Raw genomic sequence first — 24864 nt, forward strand, 5'->3', positions numbered from 1 at the left:
TAAAGACGTGGTGCATATATATGATGGAGTATGACTCAGTTATAACAAGCAGGCCGGTCCTGCCAACTGGGACAACATGGATGAAACTTGAGGGTGTTATGCCAAGTAAAGTAAAAGTGAAAGTGTTAGTCGCTCAGTCGTGTCCAACTCTTTGTGACCCCATGGACTGTAGCCCACCAGGTTCCTTCGTCCATGGGATTTTCCAGGCAAGAATGCTGGAGTGGGTAGCCATTCACTTCTCCAGGGGATCTTCCTGATTCAGGGATCAAACTCAGTTCTCCCGCATTGCAGGCAGATTCTTTACCATCTCAGGCAGGAAAAGACAAATGCTGAATGATCTCAGTTATGTAAAATAACCACATGCATTGAACCCTAAGAGTAGAATGGTGGTTGTTAGGGGCTGGTGGAGAGGTGAAGGAAAGGGAGAGATGTTAGTCGAAGGGTAGAGAATTCCAGCTATGAGATGCATAAGTTCCAGGAATGTAATGTACTGCATGGTAGTTAGTTAACAAGACTGCACTGTTACACTTGAGGTTTTTTTTTCCCCCCCATTTAGTCTTTTTTATAGTCTTTATTGAATTTGTTACAATATTGCTTTTATTATTTATATTTTGGTTTTTTGGCTGAGAGGCATGTAGGATCTTAGCTTCCCACCAGGGATGGAACTTGCTCCCACTGCATTGGAAGGCAGAGTCTTAACCACTGGACCACCAGGGAAGTCCCTGTACTGTATACTTGAAAGATGCTAAGAATATATCTTAAATCTTCTTACTACACACACACACACACACACACAGTTACTATGTGAGGTAATGGATGTGTCAACCTTATTGTGATAATCATCTTAACAATGCATATAAAATATATCAAATCATCAAGATACTCACTGGAAACCTATACAATATTATATGTCAAATATATTTCAATCAAGCTGAAAACACAGGTTCATAAGGAGCTGCTAAGATACTGTCTTGCTGTTGTGTGTGTCTTTGTTTAAATCAGTCTTCCCATGAAAAGGGAGGATGGTGGGGGTCGGGGGTATGTCTGTCCTGTTTATGACTCTGTCCCCAGAGCCCAGCATACAATAGGTGCTTAATCGACTCAGGCTGGAAGGAAGAGCTGTGAACTGTAGCAATGTAATGCTAAAGCAATTTCTTAAAATGAAATCAGATCATGTCCCCTGTTTAAAAGTCTCTGAAGGCTTCCTGTCCCACTTAAAATTCAGAAGGCTGGAGGGAGGGGGGAGTGGGGAGGGAGGGTTTAATGGGGACAGAGTTTCAATTTGGGAAGATGGATAAATCCTGGAGATGGATGGTTGACTGAACAACAATGTGAATGTGCTTAATGCCACTGAACAGAACACTTAAAAATGGTTCAAGTGGCAAATTTGATTGTATATGTTATTTACCACAGTTTAAAAAAATTTAGGGACTTCCTTGGTGGTTAAGACCCCTTCTTCCAATGCGGGTGCATGGATTCAATCCCTGGTTAGGGAACTAAGATCCCACATGCTTCCTGTGCAGCCAAAAAAAAAAAAAAAACATTTTTTAAAAGGGAGCTAACATTAAAAGTCCATGGGGTCGCGAGGAGTTGGACACGACTGAGCGACTTCACTTTCACTTTTCACTTTCATGCATTGGAGAAGGAAATGGCAACCCACTCCAGTGTTCTTACCTGAAGAATCCCAGGGACGGGGGAGCCTGGTGGGCTGCCGTCTATGGGGTCACACAGAGTCGGATACGACTGAAGTGACTTAGCAGCAGCAGCAACAGTAAAAATTAATTGCACTCTTCACTAGCAAGGCCCTGCCTGCCTGAGGCCCTGTGCCTCACCCTTCTCACCTCCAGCTGCTCTCCTTTTATCCAGGCTGCTGCACCCACACGAATTGCCTCCACCCTCTTCCAAGCTTGTTCCTACCACAGGGCCTTTGCACTGGCTGTTCCCTCTGCCAGGAACACTCTCTCTGCACATCTTCTCATAGGTGCTCCTTCTAGCCCATCACATCTCAGATCCTCCAGAAGCCCCGCCCCCCCAGCACATTATCTGATTTTTCCTTTATTACCTGCAACTGTGGTCAGTGGCTCAGTCATATCTGACTCTTTGCGACCCCATGGACTGTCACCTGCCAGGCTCCTCTGTCCATGGGATTCTCCAGGCAAGAATATTAGAGTAGGTCGTCATGCCCTCCTCCAGGGGATCTTCCCCACCCAGGGACTAAACCCACGACTCTTGCATTATAGGTGGATTCTTTACCCGTTGAGCCACTTGGGAAGCCCCTTCCTTCATTACACCTATCACTAATTTAAATCAAGTCCTAATTCGTGTGTGTGTGTGTGTGGTCGGTCTCCCCCACTAGGTTGTGAACTCCACGAGGACAGGGGTCTTGGTTTCCACAGTGTCCAGCACACAGTAGGTGCATAATAAATATTTGCTTTAGGACTAGTCAGAAACTGGCACCTGTACAGATGGAGACGGGACCCCCGCAAACTCTCTAGATTCCCATACCCACCTCCCCAGAATTCTGTCTGTGGCTGTGACCCAGCCATGAGTCTCAGGATGCTCCCATCTGGTCCCAGGCCCCGCCCCTGTCAAAGCCCCGCCCCCAGGAGACAGAGCAGACCCAGAGCCTTGGGGCCGGTGGTTGTAAACAGTTTTATTGATGGGGGGCAGGTGGGGGAGGCAAACTCCAGAGAGGGTCCAGGACTCAGCTGGCCACTCAGCTGGCATGCATGGTCAGCTGGAGGTCAAGGGGGAGGTCACAGAGGACGGGTGGCATGGGACCCTCTGACCACCCTGGGGCTGTATTTACAGGGGGGCCCCCCCGCCTTAGCCGTCCCCCAGACCGCCCGAGCCCTTAGACAGCTGCCAATGTGACATCTGGACAGGCCTCCCGAGCCCCCGCCTAAAACCCCTGCCGGACCTCCCCTCGAACTCCTAACCGGCACCACGGAGGCCCCCGGCCCTCTGGAAGCCCCGGCGTCGGCTCAGCCAACGCCCAGGCCGCTGGGACCTCCGCGCTCACACACAGACACGCACACTGCGCGTGGCCATCGCCACACACACGCAGCAGCAGCCTGCAGGCACACACGCACGCCTCCCTCCCCTGCCTGGCCCCTTGCACACGGACACGGCATGCACACACACACACACACCCACACACGCCAGGGGCCGGGTGGAGGAGGGCGCCTTTGGGTGGTTGGGTTGGGGGAGGAGCTTGGGTCTGCAGGTGCGCTCCTCGCCCCATTCCCACCACCTCCAAGCGCCACCCCCCCGCCCCTCGGCCGCCACCCCGAGAACGGAGTTGTGCAATTGGTTTAGAAAACTGCAAAAGAAACGCAAATTGGAAAACAAACCAAAATCCACGCGCAGAAGGTCAACCTCAAATCCATAGCACATTCCGCCCGCCCCGTCTGCCCGCCGCAGACCGCCTCAGTGTCCTGCGGCTCTGGGGGCGCGTCGGGGTGGGGGGGAGGCCGAGCTCCTTGTGCTTCCCTGCGGCGGAGGGGAGCCCCCCCCGCGCGGCCGGGCTGGGGGTCTGAGCACCCACTTGGGAGCTGGCCCCGGGCTCTCGCTCCTGGTTCCCGTGGCTGGCACCGCCGAGGCGTGGGGCCGCGGCCTAGAGCACGGGGGGCGCAGTCCTGTCGGGGCCCCCGTAGGAGAGCAGGTGGGCCAAGTCCGTGACCGGCCGGGCGTGGCGGCCACGGGGCCGGGCCTCGCCGCTGTTGATCGTGTGCGTGCGGCGCAGCGCGGCGGCCGGTGGGGCGTGCGCGCCTGGTCTCCGGAGACTGCCTGTGGGCGGCGGGCTCCAGGGCCGCGGGAAGCCGTCGGTGGACGAGCTGGGGTCCGAGGGGCCCGTGGGCGCCGACACCACCCGCCGGCGGTCCGGGCTGGCGTGGGGGGTAAGCGGGAAATCGCCGTGGGAGGCGCGGCCCGGGCGCGCGGTGAAGAGGCGGGCGTCGGGGGCCGCCGGCTCGCCCGGCGCGGGGGGCGGCTCAGGAGCGCGGCCGGGGGCCAGCAGCAGGAGCGAGGACGAGGCGGAGGCCGTGAGCAGCGCGGGGCCGTGTTCCCAGGCGCGGGGGCCCAGGGTGTGCGGGTGCGGGGTGGGCAAGCGCTTCTGGGGCAGCGGCGTCTGCTCGGGCGTGGGCAGCAGCCCGGAGTCCAGGTCGTGGGGTCCGCCCTGCAGCAGCGTGGCCTTGGTCCAGCCGTTCTGCATCAAGGGCGCCAGCAGAGCCTCCGGGGGACCCCCGGGCCCGCCGCCGCCGCCCCCGGCCCGGCCTCCGGGGCCGCCCGCCCGGCGCTCACCCAGGCGGCTGACGCTCAGCACGGCCTCGCCACCCCCGTGTGCCAGGATGGCCTCCTTGTCCTTGCGGCGGGCCAGTTCGCGCCGCTCGCGGAGCCCCACGTACCAGCCCACGCTGAAGCCGGACACCACGGCGCCCACCACGAAGGCCGCCACCGATGACGTCACCAGCAGGTTCACTGACACCAGCCCAGCGCGCTCTTCCGAGAGGCTGGCGCGCAGGAGTCCTGGCAGGGAGGGCGGTGTGAGAGGGGCTGGCCGGGGACCGTCCCCTGCACACCTCCCGCGACCTCCAGCCGGTCTGTCCACCTCTCTGCTCAGGGGCGTCTCTCTGACCCTTTCAAAGCCCATTTGCCCATCCGTCTGTCTCCTGGCATCTGTCTTCCTAAAATCTGTCTGTCCACCTGCCTTTCTCTTGGCCTCTCTCTGCCCTCCCTCCCGTCCCCGTCTGTCTGTCCTTTTCCCACTACCCTACCTGGAACTGGGGCCCCCTGTCCTTCCCAAGCCCTGAGGGATGTCAGTGTATCCCATCCATCCAGGTGTGAGAACCCTGGAGGACCAGGACTGAGAGTCCCCAGGCCTCCTCCCCTCTCCCCTCTTACCTGTGCAGTCCCCTAAACCTGAAGTGCTGGTCCCAGACACGTCCTGCTCAAAGGTGGCTCTGATGGGGGGAGGGAGCAGAGAGGCACCGTTATCGGAAACCCCTGGCACAGAGCTGTGGTTGGTGGGGGTGGGGGACTCCCGATCATCAGGTGACTCAGTCACCCTCCCCACACCTCCCACTTCCCCAGTACCTGGTGCCAGGGCTCAGGAAGACACAGGAGCCATCCGGGGCCCACCCGCAGTAGGGGTCCTGACTACCAATGCAGTTCCTAGGGCAGACAAGGGACCCGGCAGATCAACCAGGGTTTCTGCAGAGGCACCTCTTACCGTCAGCTCTGGGAGTTCCCAAGACACATCTTAACAGTGGGGGCTATTCCTTCCCCATTTTACAGATGAGAGAACTGAGGCTCAGGAACGTTTACTTTTGTCCAAGGGACAGAGCTGGGATTGGAGCCCAGGTTTTGGATCTGTGCTATGGCATCACTACTACCATGATGGCGGGCACGGGGCCAGGGTGCTCCATGCGGAGGGCTCACTCTGAGTCCAAGAGTGTGCCAGTATTTTGCAAACATCTGTTCCCTGGTCCCCAGCTTCTGCTTCTCTTAGAAATGTCTGTCGGATCCCATCCTACTCTGCTCACAGATCTCTGGGGCTCCCACCTCACTCTGGGGGTGGGGGAAAGAACCCAAGTCCTCCTGAGGCTCACAGACCCTGCCCAACCTTCCCCGTCTTCTCCCTCCCCCTCACTCATTCTGCTCCAGCCACAGAGACTTCTCACTGTTCCACCAACACACCCACATTCCTGCCCCAGGACCTTTGCACATGCTCTGCCCTCTGTCCATCGTTCAGAGAGCCAGAATGCTGTTAGAGCCTGCACTTGAACTTGACTCTCCCCCTTTCCATGCTCACCTCCCTTCACTTCCCTTGCCCACAGCTGGCCAGGGGCAGGGGGCACTCACTTCATGCATCCTGAGTATTGCTGGCAGCGCGCCACGGGCACTCGGACCACACAGCGGGGGAAGGCTGCCAGCAGGCCGCCTGAGGCCGCATCCAGCTCCAGGCTCAGCAGCCGCTGCCCTGTCTCGCCATCTCCAGACCATCCACACCTGGGGGTGAGCAGACTGGTAAGACTCAAGGGGAACGCCCTGTCTCCCTGCCCGCTGGCCCTGCCTCTTGGCCTCTGCCAGGCCTCACCTGTCAGGCCGGTAGGTCTCAAATTCCTCCAGGAAGACACTGGGTCCCGTGGTACCCGAGGCACTGGCGTTGGGCCAGACAAGGAACTTGAGGACGGTGCCTGCCTCAGACCCCAGGAAGACAACGGTCTGGTTGCCCCAGGGGCCGGCGCCCACGTCCACAGCCACTCGTGTCAGCTGGTGCCTGGGGCCAGGGTGGAGCAGAAGTCAGGCTGCCGCCCAGCCCCGTGTCCCCTGCGTGCACTCAAAGACACCACCCATGCTGGGCAATGTGGGCATGGGCGTGGCTCCAAGGGTGCACATCACAGAGAGAAACAGATCCCCAAAGCCAGCTCCTCCCTGGGCTCTCCTGTCTTCATCTCCCCATCTGCCTCCATCTCTGTGTCTCCCTCCATCTCTGCCTTCCCCTCGTGTCATGTCGGAAGTTGCCCCTGTGCTCCCTTCTCGCCCACCACCCTGGCCTGGGCTCTTGTCCCCACCCAGGCCTGGCCACCAGGACCCCAGCCAAGTGTAGGAACTGACCGCATCAGAGTCCGAACGATCCAGGGTGCGTGGCCCAGGGAGGGCACGGCCTCATCCATCAGAGGGTGCGTCTTGACGAAGTTGAGGATCTCGTCTGGGAAGGCGCTAGAGGCATTGTACTGCATGCCAGGAGCTGCACAGCACCCGGGCCTGGGTGGGGGCGAGGGGTTGGTCAGGGCAGACCTGGAGGTCCCCACTCAGGGGCTCTGATTCACTAGGGTGTCCCTGCTCCAAGGGCCTCAGTTTTCTCCACCTGCATAATGGCTACAGCTGACCTCTGTGCTGTGCTGTGCTTAGTTGCTTACTCTTGTCCACCTCTTTGCGACCCCCACAGACTTTAGCCCACCAAGCTCCTCTGTCCATGGGGATTCTCCAGGAAGGAATACTGGAGTGGGTTGCCATGCCCTCCTCCAGGGGATCTTCCCAACCAGGGATCAAACCCAGGTCTCCTGCATTGCAGGTGGATTCTTTACCGTCTGAGCCACCAGGGAAGCCCAAGAATACCGGAGGGGGTAGCCTATCCTATCTCCAATGGATCTTCCTGACCCAGGAATTGAACCAGGGTCTCCTGTATTGCAGGCAGATTCTTTACCAGGTGAGCTACCAGGGAAGCCCTGGTAAGCTGACCTCAGCAACAGCTAAGCAAGTGCCTGGGAGTCCCAGCCCTCAGTTCAGGGTCAGGATCCTACCCGGGTACCCACTGCAGGATGGAGGGGCCTCTCACCGGGGCCGTGGCACCTGATCCTCTGGCACGGGTGTCCAGATGGACTCAGGGGACTTCTGCTCACGGAAGCGGCCCTCAAACACGGCAGCCACCTGTGTCATGTCAAAGGCGCAGACAGCCGAGCCGGGGATGCTGTAGGTGGAGGCAGATGAAAGGAAGTGGTGAGCCTGGCGGGGTGGGGAACTGCCCTGGGCAAGTGTGTGGAGGAGTGTTTGTCCTCTGGAGCAGTCAGACCTTCACTTTCCCGGGCCAGAGTTGCTGCCCACCCATCCAATCCAGTCATTCCACCATCTGAGCAGCAGATTCTCAGACTGGATCACAGCTCAGTTTCTCCATGGCCACCCATGTCCAGCTGTCCCTGTCACTTGCCTGGATGTCCAGTTTCCCAGATGCCACTCTTGCTCCCTTTCAACCCATTCCCGAGAGAGTTTTCCAGAAATGCAAATCTGACTTGTTCCTCTTCTGCTCCTTACCCTCCATAGTCCCCTAGTGCCCTCAGGATAAAATTCAGGCTCCTTCCCACAGCCTGCCACCTCCCTGTTTCATATCCCCCATTTTCCTTCTCACTCCCACCACTCTAGCCACACAGGCCGCCTCCCTATGGTTTAAACATTTCAAGCTCATTCGAGCCTCAGGGCCTTTGCACATGCTTTTCCTTTAACTTGGAATGCTCTTCCCTTTCTCTCCATCTCATACCCATTGATGCCTCTTCTAGGACACCCTCTCTGACCCTTCCTCCAAAGGCAGAAAATAAAGACATGCCTGCATCTGCCAAGTTTTGGCCAGAGGGCCTCGGAGGGTCAGTGTCTGGCTTGGTCCCCCCCTGGCCTGGGACAGAGGCCTCCTGGGAGCCCTGTTTTACCCAGCACAGGACCCCTGGGAATATGTGGTGAGTGATCGTGAAAACTCTCCACCTGCACCCACTGACCTGTTGCTGGGCGTGGAGAAAACAGCAAGGACCACGGGCCGGCCCCCCAGGCTGACCACGCCCGTGACAGCCTGCAGCACGTTGAAGTAGAAGTGAGAGTCCCCTGGCACAGAGCAGTTGAGCCGCGCCTTCAGGAATGATGTCCACTGCTTCTCCAGTACGCGAGGAGAGCCGCCCATGTCATTCTTGCAGACCCGGGCCACACGTGACACCACCACCTAGCACATCAGCAGGAAGACAGGGGCCTGAGCCCCCTGTTCTGCCAGGCCCACCTGCAGGTTGCAATGCCCACCACCCAGGCTGGGATGGAGGAAGCTAGTTCTGGCTGGCTGTGAGTCCCTGGCCAGTCACCCTAGCCCCCTGGGCACCAGATTCCCCGACAGAAATGTGGGGATGGTGATGATCACAGCCACCAAGACAACTGTAATCATCATTGCCTCCACTGATGGATCCCCCACTAGGTGCCAGGCACTTTATCCTCATCGTGTCTCACGTTCCTCCCAAAGCTCTATAGAGGAGGGCCTATGATCCCCGTGGTACAGAGGGGAAACTGAGGCACAGAGAAAGGGAAGTGACTGAAGCCCAAGGCCACACTAGTAGTAAGTGGCAGTCTGTGCACTTAACTGTCTACATGGATTGAGAGATGGGATGGATGGATAGGTGGTGCAATGCAGGTGAATGGATGGATGGGTTAATGGATGGATGGATAGAGGGGTGAATTTGAAGGGGACAGTGATGGACAATGAAGATAATGAAGAAGGAGATAATTGGTGGATGAAGGGGTGTGTGGATGGATGGATGGATGGGTTTATGTAGATATGTATGTATGGATAAATGGATGGATGGATGGGTGGACAGATGAATGAGTATGTGGACGGATAGATAGGCAGATGAAGGAGATAATGATAGATCATTATCATGGTATATCCATGGGTGGATAGACGGTTGAATGGAATGGATGAGCAGGTTATGAGGAGAAGTTGGAGGCTAGATAACTGGATATATAGAGGGGTGGGCAGGTAAATGGAGAGATGGATGGTAGATGGATGAGTTGATCAGTAGGAGGCCAGATCAACGGATGGTTGGTATATGAATGAATGGACAGGTAGATGGATGGATGGATGAAGAAGCCAATGAATGGGAGGTGGATGGATGGATTTACAGGTGCACAGAAGGTAGATGAGTGGATGGATGGATGGTGGAGAATGGTTGAGGCAGGGGTGCGCGGGTGGATAGATGGATAAATGGTTTGATGGAAGTGTGGGTGGGCTGAAGATGGGTAAATGAGAGGGTGGCTGAGTGGCCAGACATATGGGCTGTGGTTGAAGAATGGATAAATGGTTGGTATATGGGTGGATGGACAGACAAACAACAGGACTGGGACTGGAACCACGGGTGTATCAGACTTCAGACCTGGGACCCTCACCCAGGGCTACTCCAGAAATGTCTTCAAGTCTCAGGGGCCTTGTCCTGGCTGGTGTGGAGGGCCCTGAGGGCTGGAGGGCCCCTCTCACCCTGGGTGGAGTTCCATGGACCCACCTCTGCTCTCCACTTCCGATGACTGGAGCCTCTCGACTACATGCCCCACTGCATGGGCCTCTCTAGGAGGGGAAATAGGACCTTACCTTCTCCAGGTAGTTAAACTCCATTGCGATCTCCCGGAAGAAGAAATAGATGTGGCTGCCCCACTCCACCGCGTGGACAAAGTATGGCTCTGTAGGAGAGAGAGGTCAAAACCCAGTTCGTGATGGGAGAAAGGCAGTTTTTGGAGCTGGGAACACAGTAGACTGGGTGACTGCTTTTACAGTAAAGTGGGTGGGGGAACATCAGCTGATTACCCAGGCAAAATAAAAGACACTCAAAGTTTGGGATTTTTTGTGTGTGTGGGGGGGAGAGTGGGTGTCAAAATCCTAAAATCATCGTGTCTACTTTCCACAAACAGCAACGTCTACTATTTTGTCATCCTCCTGTGTTGAGCTGAGCTCCTGCTGAACCCCTCGTACTGTTCCATTTCAGGCTGCTAAGCCACTCATTTCCAGCAAGTTCTTCTTTATACCCAAGTTAAACCTCTCCTCTAACTAGATCGTCAAAGAGGCCAGTAGGTTCCAAAAAGGAGATGGGAGTTCCCTGCCTATCTCCTCTGGGACTTTATTTTGGTGGGGGAATTTGACAAATGTGAGCTCTGCCAGGTCTGTCCCTATCACCCCACCTTTGAACCACTTGGAGTCGTGTTTCACCGTGCGCAGAGTGGGCCGGTCCCCGAGACTGCGGTAGATGACGGCATCGATGGCGAGGAAGTCGGTAACGGTGGCTGTGAAGAGCATCCCTTCTGGGTGGGTGTGAATCGGGGGGGGCAGGTAAGAGATTAGATTGTAGACCTCAGAGGTTGGGGGGGTCAAAACCTGATCTTCAAGACTGAGCCCTGGGACTTCCCTGGTGGTCCAGTGGCTAAGACTCCATGCTCTCAAAGCAGGGGGCCCAGGTTCAATCCTTGTTCAGGGAACTAGATCCCACATGCAACAACTAAGAGTTCGCAGGCCGCAACTAAGACGGATGCAGCCAAATAAATAAATAAAATATCTAAGAAAAAAAGAGACAGCCCTGAGCTTAAGCGAGGCCTAAGTCCTAGGCTGAGCCCCAACCCTGCTGGGACCCAGACTTCAGCTGATACTCAACTCCCCAGCTGATCCCCGACCTCAGCTGAGTCCTTCCTGCCTTGAGAGTCTGTCTGTTTCATGGCTGGAGAGATGGTCTCCCTGCTGCTGCTGCTGCTAAGTCGCTTCAGTCGTGTCCAACTCTGTGCCAGCCCATAGGCGGCAGCCCACCAGGCTCCCCCGTCCCTGGGATTCTCTAGGCAAGAACACTGGAGTGGGTTGCCATTTCCTTCTCCAATGCATGAAAGTGAAAAGTGAAAGTGAAGTCGCTCAGTCATGTCCGACTCTTAGTGACCCCATGGACTGCAGCCTACCGGGCTCTTCCATCCATGGGATTTTCCCAGCCACCTTCTAAATGACCAAACTCCAAGAATGGAAAATTCCACGCCTTGCTCAGGGCTGAGGCCCCTTCAAATGGTCAGGGTTGGGGGCACTCACCAGAGAAGAGGGCAACGTTGGCGTGTTTGGGGTCGTATGGGCAGCGGGCCATGCCGCTGATGTTGTCCCCGAGGGGCTGCAATGTGTCCATCTGCAGGGGTGGCGGGGGGGAATCGGGTCTGAGTGACAGCTCCTGGCTGTACCTAGCAGCCCCTGGCTCCCCCAGCGACCCCCTCCGAGGGGAATCCTGATGCCACCTTGGATGCTGTGTGACTTTGTCAGTCACTTAACCTCTCTGGGGCTCAGTTTTGTTGTTGTTTAGTGGCTTAGTCGTGTTCGACTCTTGTGACCTCACCAAGCTCCTGTGTCCATGGGATTTCCCAGGCAAGAATACTGGAGTGGGTTGCCATTTCCTTCTCCAGGGGATCTTCCAGTGATGGAACCTGCGCCTCCTGCATTAGCAGGTGGATTTTTAACCGCTGAGCCACCAGGGAAATCCAGGGCTCAATTTACTGATCAGAAATTGGGTCTAGGAGTCGATCCTAGTCAATCCGATAACTGGCCTGTAGCCTAAGTAGCTTCAGCCTGTAGAGGCCACCTTTGGAAGCCTCTTATGGAATTCCGGGTGATGGGGGGGAGGACAGTTCATCCAGTAAGGCTTCCTGTAGGAGGTGATGTGGCCTGGGGAAACGGCACGACCAGCAGAGGGCCCATGAGCAAAGGGGCGCCGATGTTAAACCTGGGCGGGCAGGGCTTCGAAGGGCGGTGACTCACGCTGTAGTTGGCACACACGGGGTTGAAGGCATTGGAACCACACACGAAGAGAGTGGATTCGTCCCGAAGTAGAAGCACCTTTACAAAATTTCGACACTCGCCCTGGAATGGGGCGGGAAGAGAAAAGCCGGGGTGGGCGTGATCACGGGTGTGGGCGGGGCCAGGACTGTAGGATGCGATGGGGGCGTGGTGAAGGGCGGGGCCAGGGTAGAGGCGGGGCCCGATAGGGAGGGGTCAGGTTGTGGGCGTGACCAAAGCAGGGGGCTGAACTAGGAGAAGACTGGGGGCGTGGCCATGGCTAAGGGGCACAGACAAGAAAATAGGGCACTTGAAGGCGGGAGCTACGGCAAGGCCACTAGGGGAGTGGCCAAGACTGAGGACCACCTTGAGGGCATGGCTAGGCTCTGGGAGTACCCATGGCAACAGGGACCTGGCTTGGAATGAAAGCAGAGAAGGATTTGCCCTGTGGGATGGCCAGGACGGATTGGGGCATTATCAGGGCTGATGCGGGCATGGCCAGGGCTCACTTACCTCCTGCTTGCCCTTCATCCGACACACGTTGATGTCGCTGGGGTTGGAGCGCCAGGTCAGCTTCTGGGAACACAGGGGACTGGTGAGGGGAGCGGGGTCCCTGACGGACCCAGGAACCCTGCTAGGCAGACCTGAATCCATTGTGCTCCCCAGCGCAGTGTCCGGGCTCCCTAGTGGGAGCGCCAACAGCTGCCCCCTCCCCTCTCGCCTGCGCCCCTTCCTCACCCGCTGGTACCGCATTTCCGTTGATGTGGGGGGCTCCAGCTCCACCCGATACAGGTTGTCCCTAGAGAAGGGGTGTAGTTAGTGAGATCGGGGGCCTCCCCCTACACATTCTATCCTCCCGGCAGCAGACGTGGTGTCCAACACATACCACACAGGGGCGTGCCAACACCTTTGCCACGCGCAGCTCCAACACTGAGCGTGCCTTCAGGCGCCTGAGCATGCCCTTACACACCTCGTTGTGCCCTAAAATGAACCACGGGTTCTAGCACAGCCCACATGCCTTACCATGCCACCTCACACAACCCATAGCCTAGGGATCTACAGCTAACACGATGCACTGTCCAATGACTTTACATCCGATGTCCCCCCCACCCAGCACCCCTCGGTCTCCCCAGGCTCTCACTTCTCCTCCACATGCAGCAGGGACTGCCCTGATCAAGGTCACTGGCCATTGTTAAGTCCAGCGGTCACTTCCCTGCTCTCTTCTCCCTTTCCACAGTGTCTCTCGCCACCAGTCCACTCTCCTCCTGGGAACACCACCCTCATTGGGTGCCTGGACCTGGCACCCACCTGCCTTCCCACCTCTCTGGGCCCTCCTCTTCCCCTGGTGGGCCCACGCCTAGGTCCTCTGGCCTCTTCCTTCCCCTAGCCATACTCCTCAGGGCAGCCTTGTCCACTCTCAGGGTGGAACCGTGTCTCTGTGCAGATGACACACACAGTCCTGTTTCCAGCCAGGGCCTCCCCTGAGTTCCAGATTTGGGGCCCGGCTAACCCTCAAGGTCTCCACAAGGGAGGGCTCACAGGTTTCTCACACTCGACACGGCCTCGCTGAGCCCGACCATTCCCCAAACCTGTCCCCACCCTGACCACCCTCTCGGGTCAGGTGTTGTCTCGGCTGAGACAACAGTGTGGGAGGGACCCACGTCTCCCCGCTTCGCCTTCCCTCCCCATACCTTCACCTCTGCCTTCAATACGTATGGAGCGTTCATCCACTTCTCACACCCTCTACAGCCACCACTCTCGTTCAGCCCCCGTTACTGGACTGCCCAGGTGTAGGGGCTCCCGCCCTCACCGACACAGCCTGTCTTCCCCGCAGCAGCCACTGGAGAGCAGGTGTGAGCACCCGAGGGTCCACATTCTCCCCCACAGTCGGCTCCCCTCACAGCAGCCACTAGAGGGCACCTGTGAGCACCTGAGTCAGGCCCCGCCCCTCCTCTGCACAGCCCTCTTGGGCCCCATCTCCCTTGAGGTAAAAACCTGAGTCCTCCCTGTAGCCCACAAGGCCCTGAATGACCTGCCCTGTCCTCTCCCTGCCCTCCCCTCCTCTCTCTCTCCCCCTGCTCCAGACATTTGCGCCTCTTCACTGTCCCTTCACCGTACGAGACACAGTCCTGCCCCAGGACCTTTGCATAGGCTACATCCTCTGCTCTGACATCTCTCTCTCCCTCAGATTTCCTCACAGCTGGCTCCTCATCCTTCAGGTCTCAACTCGAATGTCACCTTCTCAGAGAAGCCCTTGATGCCACTTCAGCACCCTCTCTAGCACCCAGTGAATTCTGACCAGACAGCTGTGCCCACTTGGTAACACACTATAAGCGGGCTCTGGGCTTCAACCACACCCAGAGTTCAGCACTTGAAATTCCCACCCCAGGGGCACATATTCACATTCCAGCCGAACTACAGGCCCTATACCACAAACCTCCCTAAAATGCTACCACCTGCTCCCCACACCTCACCCACCGCATACTCTGCCCGGCAGTTTCTCCTACCTGCCCCCGATGAACAGCGTTCTATTGACCCGTATAACTCGCTGGATGTTGAGGTCATCAGCGTCTTCTGAGGGGGTCAGGCGTCCTGGCCCACTGCCCACGAACACGGGATAGTGATTCAGGTCTGGGGGAGGGCAGAAGAAGGGTGTGATCCAGGGCCAGGGTGAGTCTGGCCTGGTGAGACCCGGGGGGAGGGGGACTCCCTCCCCCATCGCAAGACTCTCCACTCACAGTCCCTCGGGGCCACGCTGAGCGGCGGCGGCTCCTCGGGGAAGAGGCCGTGGGCACCTCCCAGGAGCAGCAGCAGGAGCAGTAGGGCCGGACAGGAAGGGGGCCCTCGCGGAGTCCGCATGGCGAGGTCAGGGCGACAGGAGGTAACACCTGCGAGCGAGGGGCGGGGCGGTGAGCCGTGTGGCCTGCAGTCCCGATTGCTGCCAGCAGAGGGAGCGCGAGTGTCACGGAGTCCGGAACCTTCAAGTCCCGGAAAACTTTCCCATTGGGGTAATAATTTAAAAATAACAACAATCATGGCATTAGCAATAATAATATCAGCACTTACTAATTACCAGAATAACTTTCTGACTATATTTTAAAGCGAAAGTTCAGGAAACGGTTCCTAACAAAAAATTAATGAGACTAATTTAAAAATTAAATGATTCTAAGTTAAAAATGAATAATAACACACATTTCAAAACATATATGTATTTAAAAATTCAATCTCAAAACACACGTTTAAAGTATTCTTAAAACACAAAAATCTTAAAACGCTCAAAAAAAAAAAAAGAAAAAGAAATTCAAACGCCCTAGGAATTTTATAAACCACAATCTGGGAACTGCAGAACTTTGGAATTACAGAATATTCCAGTTGGCTGGGGACCTCAGAGGCCGCGGTGAGCCCGACTTCCTTCCGAGTCCAGCCTTTCGGTCCTCTGCTGACATACTTCTGTGACAGGAGCCTCACCACCTTTAGGAGGGGTTGTGGGAGAGGCTGCTTCCTGCTTTAGGTGTGTGGAGACCCCTCCCCTACCCGAGTGATGCTCTGGTTGATGGTGTAAACAGAACTCACCCTCTGGAACCCAGTCCTCCAGGCCCCTTTCAGAAGGGGCGCCGTCCGGAGGTCCCAGGAAGACATCCGAAGCCTTGTCCTCCTGTGAAGTCCCGGGCTAGCTCTGAGCCTCAGTTTCCCTGCCTGAGCAGCAGGTACATCTCCCAGCCCTGCCCAGGCCCTGGGGGCGTGGGGATTCTGAATACGGGGAGGTGAACATGAGCCGGGAACTTTGGCCCTGGAGCGTCTGCCTCCGAGGATTCAGGGCCAAAAAACAGGAAGGCCTTGCGTGGGCCGGCAGTGTTTCCTCTCCGACCCTGAGCTTCCAGGATTTGTGACTCAGCCGACTCCAGGATCCCATGTGCGTGTGGACCTGGCTTTGCTTCCTTCAGTTTCCTGCCCGGGCTCCTCCCCTGCTCCACAACTGCCTGAGTCTCCCAGTGACCCCGGGAGTCAGGCCACCAATACTGCCGTTCAAGGCCCCCAACTCCACAGCCAGACCGCGACTCTCCACCTCACCCCGAAAATCTCCTCCCCACACCTGTGAGGACACCTCACCTCAGCCTCTGCGGTGTTCTGTCTGCTGTGCCTTCTTTTTTTAAACATTTTAATATTGTGGTCCAATGTACAGAGGGGCTTCCCTAGTGGCTCAGTGGTAAAGAACCTGCCTGCCAATGCAGGAGAGGAACAGTTCGATCCCAGGGTCGGGAAGATCCCCTGGAGAAGGAGATGGCAACCCACTCCAGTATTCTTGCCTGGGAAAGTCCATGGACAGAGGAGCTTGGCGGGCTATAGTCCGTGGGTTCACAAAGAGTCAAATACCACCAAAATATATATAACATAAAATTTGCCATCTTAACGATAAGTGGCATTAAATACATTCACGTTGTCGTGCAACCATCCTACGACCCACCTCCAGAATTTTCTCATCTTCCCAAACTGAAACTCTGTCCCCATGACGCAGGCTCACCGCCCCCTCCCCTAGCCCCTGGGCCCACCATCTACTTCCTGTCTCTGTGGATCTGACTCTAGGGACCTCCTGTGAGTGGAACCAGACAGTATTTGTCCTTCTGTGTCTGGCTTCCCTCATTGAGCATCACATCCTCAGGGGGCATCCTCGTTGTATCAAGCGTCAGACTGTCCTTCCTTTTTAAGGCTGAGTGAAATTCCATGGTGTGGATGGACCACATTTTATTTACACATTTACCTGTCGATGGACAATGGGGCTGCTTCCACCTTTGGGCTGTTGTGAACATCTATGAACATGGCTGTGCAAACATTTCTTTGAAACCCTGCTTTCATTTCTTTTGGGTGTCTATGTAGGAGTGGAATTGCTGGATCGAATGGTGACTCTATGTTTAACTTCTGGACGAATCGCCAAGCTCTTCTCCACCATGTCTGCACCATATTATATTCCCACCAGCATCACCCATGTGTTCCAATTTCTCTTGCCAACACTACTTTCTGCTTTTTGATAGTAGCCCTCGCAAGAGGTGTAAGGCAGTGCTCTGGGCCTTTTATCCATGTTTTATCGGAATTGTATTTAACTTCAGAAACTTTAAGACAACAGCTTCCACTCATGGGCCATGCAGCACTGTGATGAGTGGCGAAGCTCCAAGGTCATAAGGGTTCAAATCCCAGCTCTGCTCTGTACACGCTGTGTGACTTGGACACGGCACTCCACCTCTCTGGGCCTGTTTCCTCATCTGTGAAATGGGCATGGTAACAGCATTGGCCTCACAGGCCTGTGGGGGGTGTTAGCACAGACCCTAGGAATGCTGCAGGTGCTCAGAAAATGCTAATTCTTATTATGATTGTTGTTGCCATTGGTTTATTAAAAGTATCAGAGGCCAAGCTGAGTGGTTTCCAGGAATTGCTTCATGGTAACCCCAAGGGCTCTAGCAGGGTTGGTATAACATTCAACCCATTTTTGCAGATGGGGCAACTGAGGGGCTGATTCGGTGGCCATGACCCGCCAGTGAGGACTGATCACAGGGCTCTCTCTGGCTCCAGGATTTTGCTCCTAGGAGCTGAGCGTTTGAACAGTCATGACAAGATTAATAACCACCCATTCCCTCACCCTTCAACCAGGTGAAGCCGGCAGTTCCTTTTTTCCTTTTTTTAAATTTTTTTGGTTGCATTGCACAGCATGTGGGATCTTAGTTCCCTGACCAGGGATCAAACCCTTGTCCCCTGCATTGGAAGCACAGAGTCTTAACTGCTGGATATCTGGGGGAGTCCCAGAGGCCAGCAGTTATTTAACACCCAATTCACAGACAGGCAGGCTGAGGTCAGGATGGGACCTCATGGCTCATTTTTTCTCCTGGTTTTCGTAACTTTGTCATGCAGCCACTTGGGGCTAGAAGGATGTTCCTGTCATTCCTCCGTCCACAGCTGCCCCAGCCACTCAGAACCACCCTGGGACCCCTGCAACCCAAACTGAGCTTTTCTTGCCTCAAACCTGCTTCTCTTACCAGATCCTTGACTTACGAATGGCTCCATTGTCCTTGAGACAAAGACCAGGGTGTTGGCCTCCCAGTCCCTTCCTCCACCCTGATCACCCCAAGGCCTAGCTCCCCTACCTGGTCCCCTGGCCTCCAGTCCCAACCCTTCAGTATCTTCCTTAAGGTAGCAAAGGAATCTTTCTAGAACCCAAATCTCATTTGTTTCTCTCCTGCTCTAAACCAGGGTCTCTCCTCTTCAGCACTGCTGACATTTGGGACCAGATCATTCTCTGGTGGGGGCCGTCCTGGGTACTGTGCCAGAAGCATCCCTGGCCCTAACCCACTCAATGCCAGGAGCATCCCTCAATGGTGACAACCAAAAACATCCCCAGACATCATCCAGTCTCCCCTGGGCAGGGGGGTGGGGAACCCACCCCCAGCTGAGAACTTCTGCTCTAAAGCTTTCTATGGCTCCCCAGTGCCCTTGAAATGACATCTCCTCCCTTCCTTCTCCACCTCTGGGCATCTGCATGTGCTGTTCTCTCTGCCTGGAATACCTGCCTCCTGCTCCCAGTAACCTGATGAACAGGTTTATCACCTTAACACCTCCTCCAGGAAGACTTCCCAGATCAGCCCGATTGACTTCCTCCAGCCTCCTGCCTGCCTGTGCATCCCCAGTGAGTGCCGTGCTCACCTCATCTTCTAAATGCCTGGCTAACTGTTCATCTTTCCCACTGGACTCTGAGCCCCACCTGGATGGTGGGGCTGAATCTGTCTTGGCCACCACTGTGTCCCCACCACCCAGCATAAGACCTGGCAATACAAGCTCAATAAATAGTAAAAATAGCAAACACCAAGCACTTTCTATGGGCCAGGAACCGTTCTAAGGGCTTCAGTGAACTCATTTGATCCAAACAACACATCCCATAGGTGGGTGCTGTTAATATGCCCCTTACACAGACGGGGAAACTGAGGCACAGAGAGGCGAAGTCACCACCAAATGGAAGTGGTGGAGCCAAGATCCAAATCCACTCAGTTTTCTTTTTCTTTTTTTGGCTGCACAGTGTGTGGGATCTTACCTCCCTGATTAGAGATCAAACTGGTGTCCCTGCATTGGAAAGTGGATTCTTAACCATGGGGCCACCAGCAAAGTCCCTGAAACCCACTTAACTGACACATTAGTTTGATGATGGTGCAGAACTGAACCCCACATGCTGTTTTGCAGGAGTCTGGTTCACTTCAGGGTCAACCCACTGCCCCTGGCCTCAGTTTACCCCCCCTGACCTGGGGTTATCGGAGGCCTCAGCATCTCCCTCACCACCCCCAAGACCATCTGCTTCTCTCCATGAAACTTGAGGCATCTCTGCCAGCAGCCACTCGGCGCCTGTCTGCCCGGAAGCGGCCCCACCACCTGCCCCGGCACCTGGCCACCAGGAGCAGGACCTCCCCCAGGACCAGGCGGGAGGAGTCACGTGGCTGGCATGTGCAACCCATGGTGTGCAGGCTACCTATGCACCTACGTGTCTGCCTGCCTGCAGCCCTGAGAATGTGCATTTATGCCCGTGGGGATGGGAGGGACGGTTAAAGAGACAGAGATCCCCCCCAGGAGGGCTTGCGGGTTCTTGACACCACCTCTCTGCCCAACCTCCATCACTCCAAGTCTTGACACAGTCCCATTGTACAGATGAAGAAACTGAGGCAGGTATGGAAATCCCCTCCAGGCTACCTGCTTCATCCTCCCATCCACCTTTTCAGGTACCATATGGCCTTAGCTTGTATACCTTCATCATAGATTTGAATTTCCTTCTGAAACATTTTTCCCACCTGGCCAGGGTGTCTGGGCTACTCTCTTCCTGCCCCACCCCCAGCAGTTCAGCATAAATTTCAGGATCAGCTGGCAAGTTCCAAAACAAACAACATAAAACCTGTTAGGATTTTCACTGGAACATAGACCTAACTGATTTATTGACTGACAGTTCCCTGTCTTCACTAATGGCTCAGGCCACACCTGGGAGTCACTCCCAACTCCCTCCAACACCACCCCCCACCTCATTCTCTCATGCTCACATCCAATGCCAGCAAGTACTGTGGGGTCTGCCAAATTCATCCTGACTTTTTCACCCCTCGCTAGTCTGTTCTCTGGTCAGCTCCCAACATCTGCCTGGACCCCAGTTTCCTCCAGCTGGACCCCAACTCCCACACTTAATCCCTACAGTCTGTCCTCCACCGATCAGATCAGATCAGATAAGATCAGTTGCTCAGGGGTGTCCGACTCTTTGCGACCCCATGAATCGCAGCACGCCAGGCCTCCCTGTCCATCACCAATTCCCGGAATTCACTCAGACTCACATCCATCAAGTCAGTGATGCCATCCAGCCATCTCATCCTTTGTCCTCCCCTTCTCCTCCTGCCCCCAATCCCTCCCAGTATCAGAGTCTTTTCCAACGAGTCAACTCTTCGCATGAGGTGGCAAAAGTACTGGAGTTTCAGCTTTAGCATCATTCCTTCCAAAGAAATCCCAGGGCTGATGTCCTTCAGAATGGACTGGTTGGATCTCCTTGCAGTCCAAGGGACTCTCAAGAGTCTTCTCCAACACCACAGTTCAAAAGCATCAATTCTTTGGCGCTCAGCCTTCTTCACAGTCCAACTCTCACATCCATACATGACCACTGGAAAAACCATAGCCTTGACTAGACGGACCTTTGTTGGCAAAGTAATGTCTCTGCTTTTGAATATGCTATCTAGGTTGGTCATAACTTTCCTTCCAAGGAGTAAGCGTCTTTTAATCTCATGGCTGCAGTCACCATCTGCAGTGATTTTGGAGCCCAGAAAAATAAAGTCTGACACTGTTTCCACTGTTTCCCCATCTATTTCCCATGAAGTGATGGGACCAGATGCCACGATCTTCGTTTTCTGAATGTTGAGCCTTAAGCCAACTTTTTCACTCTCCACTTTCACTTTCATCAAGGGGCTTTTGAGTTCCTCTTCACTTTCTGCCATAAGGGTGGTGTCATCTGCATATCTGAGGTTATTGATATTTCTCCCGGCAATCTTGATTCCAGCCTATGTTTCTTCCAGTCCAGCGTTTCTCATGATGTACTCTGCATAGAAGTTAAATAAACAGGGTGACAATATACAGCCTTGACGTACTCCTTTCCCAATTTTGAATGAGTCCATTGTTCCATGTCCAGTTCTAACTGTTGTTTCTTGACCTGCATACAGATTTCTCAGGGAGGCAGGTAAGGTGGTCTGGTATTCCCATCTCCTGAAGAATTTTCCAGTTTGTTGTGATCCACACAGTCAAAGGCTTTAGCGTAGTCAATAAAGCAGATGTTTTTCTGGAATTCTCTTGCTTTTTCTATGACCCAACAGATGTTGGCAATTTGATCTCTGGTTCCTCTGCCTTTTCTAAATCCAGCTTGACCATCTGGAAGTTCTCCGTTCACGTACTGTTGAAGCCTAGCTTGAAGAATTTTCAGCATTCCTTTGCTAGCATGTGAGATGAGTGCAATTGTGCAGTAGTTTGAACATTCTTTGGCATTGCCTTTCTTTGGGATTGGAATGAAAACTGACCTTTTCCAGTCCTGTGGCCACTGCTGAGTTTTCCAAATTTGCTGGCATATTGAGTGCAGCACTTTCACAGCATCATCTTTCAGGATACCGAAGCAACCCCTAAAGGGCACCCGTTAGCACTTGAATCAGGCTCCGCCCCTCCTCTGTCTACACCCCTCGGGGCCTCCCACATCCCTCCCAGTAAAAATCCAAGCTTTTCTTGGTGGCCCATAAGACTTCACACGACCTCCCTCGTCTTCTCCCTGTTCTTCCCTCTTCCTTTTTTCTACCCTCCCCGCTGTGCTACACCACATAGGCCTCCTCCCTGTTCCTCCAACACACCTGGTCTGGCCGTGCCCCAGGGCCTTTGTACTGGCTGTTCCTCACTCAAGAAAGCCTCTTCTCTCAGATACACACATCAGTTCAGTTTAGTTCAGTCACTCAGTCATGTCCGACTCTTTGCGACCCTATGGACTGCAGCATGCCAGGCTACCCTGTTCATCACCAACTCCCGGAGTTTGCTCAAACGCATGTCCATTGAGTCAGTGACACCATCCAACCATCTCATTCTCTGTTGTCCCCTTCTCCTCCTACCATCAATCTTTCCCAGCATCAGGGTCTTTTCTAATAAGTCAGTTCTTTATATCAAGTGGCCAAAGTATTGGAGTTTCAGCTTCAGCATCAGTCCTTCCAATGACTATTCAGGACTGATCTCCTTTAGGAATGGCTTCCTCCTCATTTCATGTCTCCACCCTCACCCGCTGGACTCCAGCAGCCTCTCCCCTCCCCATGCACCTGCCCTCACAGTATCACACTCTCAAAGGCTCCTTTAGACACTCCGTCACTCCAGATATGGTCCTTGCACCAGCAGAGGCAGCAGCCTCACTTGGGGTGGTTAGAAATGCTGAGTTTTGTGCCTGTCCTAGACCTGCCCAAGGAGAGCCTGCATTTTAGATCCTTTTTCTATATATTAATTAGTTGCAGCATGTGGGATCTTTAGTTACGGCATGAGAACTCTTAGTTGTAACATGTGGGATGTAGTTCCCTGACCAGGGATAGAACCTAGGCCTCCTGCATTGGGAGTGCAGAGTATTAGCCACTGGACCACCAGGGAGGTCCCAGAATGTGCATGTTTGGGCAGAAGAATACTGAGCATCTGAGCTTATGCACGGATCACGCCAACTGAAATAATCACCTACAGAACAGCCTGTTTAGAGCCCAACTGTTTTCCTGGACTAGGAGCCCCATGAGGGCAGGCCTGGGTGCATCTTGGACAATGACAAGTACCCACAGCGTCTGGTACACAGCTGGTGCTCAATAATGGCTTGTTATAAGGAATGAACTAAGTGTCAGCATTCAAAGTTGAACCCAGATCTGAACCCCTCCCTGGATCCCCTTTGCCCACCACCCCCACACCACACGTGTGTCCACAGGTGAGTGGATCCCCCCTATGAATATCCACAGGTCCCAATATCTGCGTGTTCACACATATCCACAGATGCAACCACCGCACATGTGTGTGCCCCAGCAGGGGTGGACTGTCTGCCCCCATGCACACATGTCTATAAAAGTGTCAGGGTCTGTAAACTGGGCACCCCTTCATGAACCTGCTGCCTGCACCCTGCTATTGCTGCCTTTCTGGCTATGAAATGTTTCTAAGGACCCCAATTAACTGTGGATAGCAGGCTGGCCAAACCTGTGTCTACCCACCCTCCCCACCTGCTCTGTCCAATCCTGCTGGAGGGTTGGGGAAACTGAGGCTGGGGATGAGAAAGGATGGACAGACAATGCTGCCAGCCAAAGAGCCCCTGGGTGGCCACTTAGTCTCTAGAATCTTGTGGCCCAGACTCAAATTTGCTCTCTGCCTCTTACCAGCCTCCAGACCTCCAGGGGTCACTCCCCCTGTCTCAGCCTTGGTGTCCCCATCTACAAACCACCAGGGGCTATAAATCTGACCCTAAAACACTGCTACGAGGATGCAGAGACATCTAGAACAGACAATCCTACAGAAAACCACGTGCGGGTACGTGCGGCTTTGAATCTCCTGGCGGCCACATTCAAAAGGTGCAATTCATTTTAATAATATGTTTCATTTAACCCAATAGATCCCAAGTCTTGTTATTTCCACCTGTAATCGACGTGCAGATGATGAATGAGACATTCTAAATTCTGCTTCTGGTACTTAATCTTTGGAATCCAGGGTGTGTTGTATATTTATGGCACACCTGGACTGGGACTGGCCACACGTGGCTCCAAGTCATATGTGACCAGTGGCCGTTTTGACAGCCCAGCTGGAGATAAAGGGCTGAGCTAGGGACTGGCACTTAGTAAGCTCAGGGTGGGCATCAGTTATTATTATCATTGTGTTATAGCTATTATGCAAAAATATCCAGAGAATTCCCCGGCGGACCAGCGGTTAAGACTCAGAGATACCACGGCAGGGGGCATAGGTTCAATCCCTGGTCAGGAAAATAAGATCTTGCAAGCCACTTGGCATGGCCAAAAATAAAATAAAGCTTCTAAGAAATTTTTTTTTTTAATATCCAATTACATTCTGTGTTCCAATTCCATGCTAGAGCATCTAGCCACAAGGTCCACTGGAATAAGCCAGCGCATAGGGAGGAGCACCCTAAGCTCTCTCTGCCTAAGCAAGGAAGTTCTACTTTCAACCTTACCCTTGGCTTCACTCAACCCCACCAACTTGGGAGCGTCTGTGGCCAGCTCTGGCTTTCTGCACCCCAAATTGCAAGCCATTCATTCACTCATTGGACGAGCAATTATTGAGTGCCACTTGTGTGCCAGACGCAGAGAATGATAGGAGAGTCTTGGCAAAGGGGCTGCTTAGCCTGTGGCCAGGGGAAACCAAAAAGACAAAAACCTGGAGGCTGGAATCCTTAAAGGTATGGCAAGAAGATGCTGGCAGGTGGAGAGGCGGCCATATCTTAAGAGAGGACCCCTGGACAAGACCTGGAGCCTGAATTTTCTCGTCTGTAAAATAGGGCACTTGGCACTCATGTTTGCTCTCTGTGAAATGACCTTGCTGGGTGACCTTGAGCCAGCAACTCACCCTCTCTGGGCCTCTCTATACCACAGCAGGTGACTCAGTGACCCCCGGGCCAGGCTCAGAGCCCCTGTTTCTCCATCTGCTGCGGCAAGGATGGGGGCAGGATGGTCGTCTCCAGTTCCATAGAAGGAGCTCCTGTCAGCCCGGCAGCCCCAGGA

At 54.5% G+C, this 24864-nt stretch overlaps 1 protein-coding gene and 2 long non-coding RNA genes across 6 annotated transcripts in view; 2 read left to right on the forward strand and 1 right to left on the reverse strand.

Moving 5' to 3' along the window:
- Positions 1–2633: 2633 nt before the first annotated feature.
- The window catches only part of SEMA6B (semaphorin 6B), a 30409-nt gene continuing 8178 nt past the window's right edge, over positions 2634–24864 (reverse strand). For 2 of the 4 annotated variants that reach the window (XM_025293244.3, XM_025293242.2), the window contains exons 2-17: positions 14833–14982; positions 14602–14725; positions 12833–12893; positions 12608–12670; positions 12077–12178; positions 11363–11453; positions 10480–10599; positions 9896–9984; positions 8271–8488; positions 7343–7474; positions 6619–6768; positions 6098–6280; positions 5863–6009; positions 5095–5172; positions 4903–4961; positions 2634–4527 (exon numbers count right to left, since the gene is read on the reverse strand). In XM_025293244.3, coding sequence (XP_025149029.1) covers positions 3617–4527; positions 4903–4961; positions 5095–5172; positions 5863–6009; positions 6098–6280; positions 6619–6768; positions 7343–7474; positions 8271–8488; positions 9896–9984; positions 10480–10599; positions 11363–11453; positions 12077–12178; positions 12608–12670; positions 12833–12893; positions 14602–14725; positions 14833–14953 — 2649 coding nt within the window. In that variant the 5' untranslated portion in view covers positions 14954–14982 and the 3' untranslated portion in view covers positions 2634–3616. Of the gene's footprint in view, positions 4528–4902; positions 4962–5094; positions 5173–5862; positions 6010–6097; positions 6281–6618; positions 6769–7342; positions 7475–8270; positions 8489–9895; positions 9985–10479; positions 10600–11362; positions 11454–12076; positions 12179–12607; positions 12671–12832; positions 12894–14601; positions 14726–14832; positions 15033–15667; positions 16018–24864 lie in introns of those variants that run through there. The other 2 variants (XM_044947965.1, XM_025293243.2) reach the window with 2 other exon arrangements.
- On the forward strand, positions 5886–7140 carry LOC112586964. The gene is made up of 3 exons (XR_006553495.1): positions 5886–6027; positions 6113–6683; positions 7079–7140. It is a non-coding gene; the product is annotated as an uncharacterized LOC112586964 (long non-coding RNA).
- Positions 7374–10141, forward strand: LOC123335140. Its single transcript, XR_006553494.1, has 2 exons — positions 7374–7503; positions 8058–10141. It is a non-coding gene; the product is annotated as an uncharacterized LOC123335140 (long non-coding RNA).

Source organism: Bubalus bubalis, chromosome 9 (genome assembly GCF_019923935.1).
Source record: "Bubalus bubalis isolate 160015118507 breed Murrah chromosome 9, NDDB_SH_1, whole genome shotgun sequence".
Classification (NCBI taxonomy): Eukaryota; Metazoa; Chordata; class Mammalia; order Artiodactyla; family Bovidae; genus Bubalus; species Bubalus bubalis.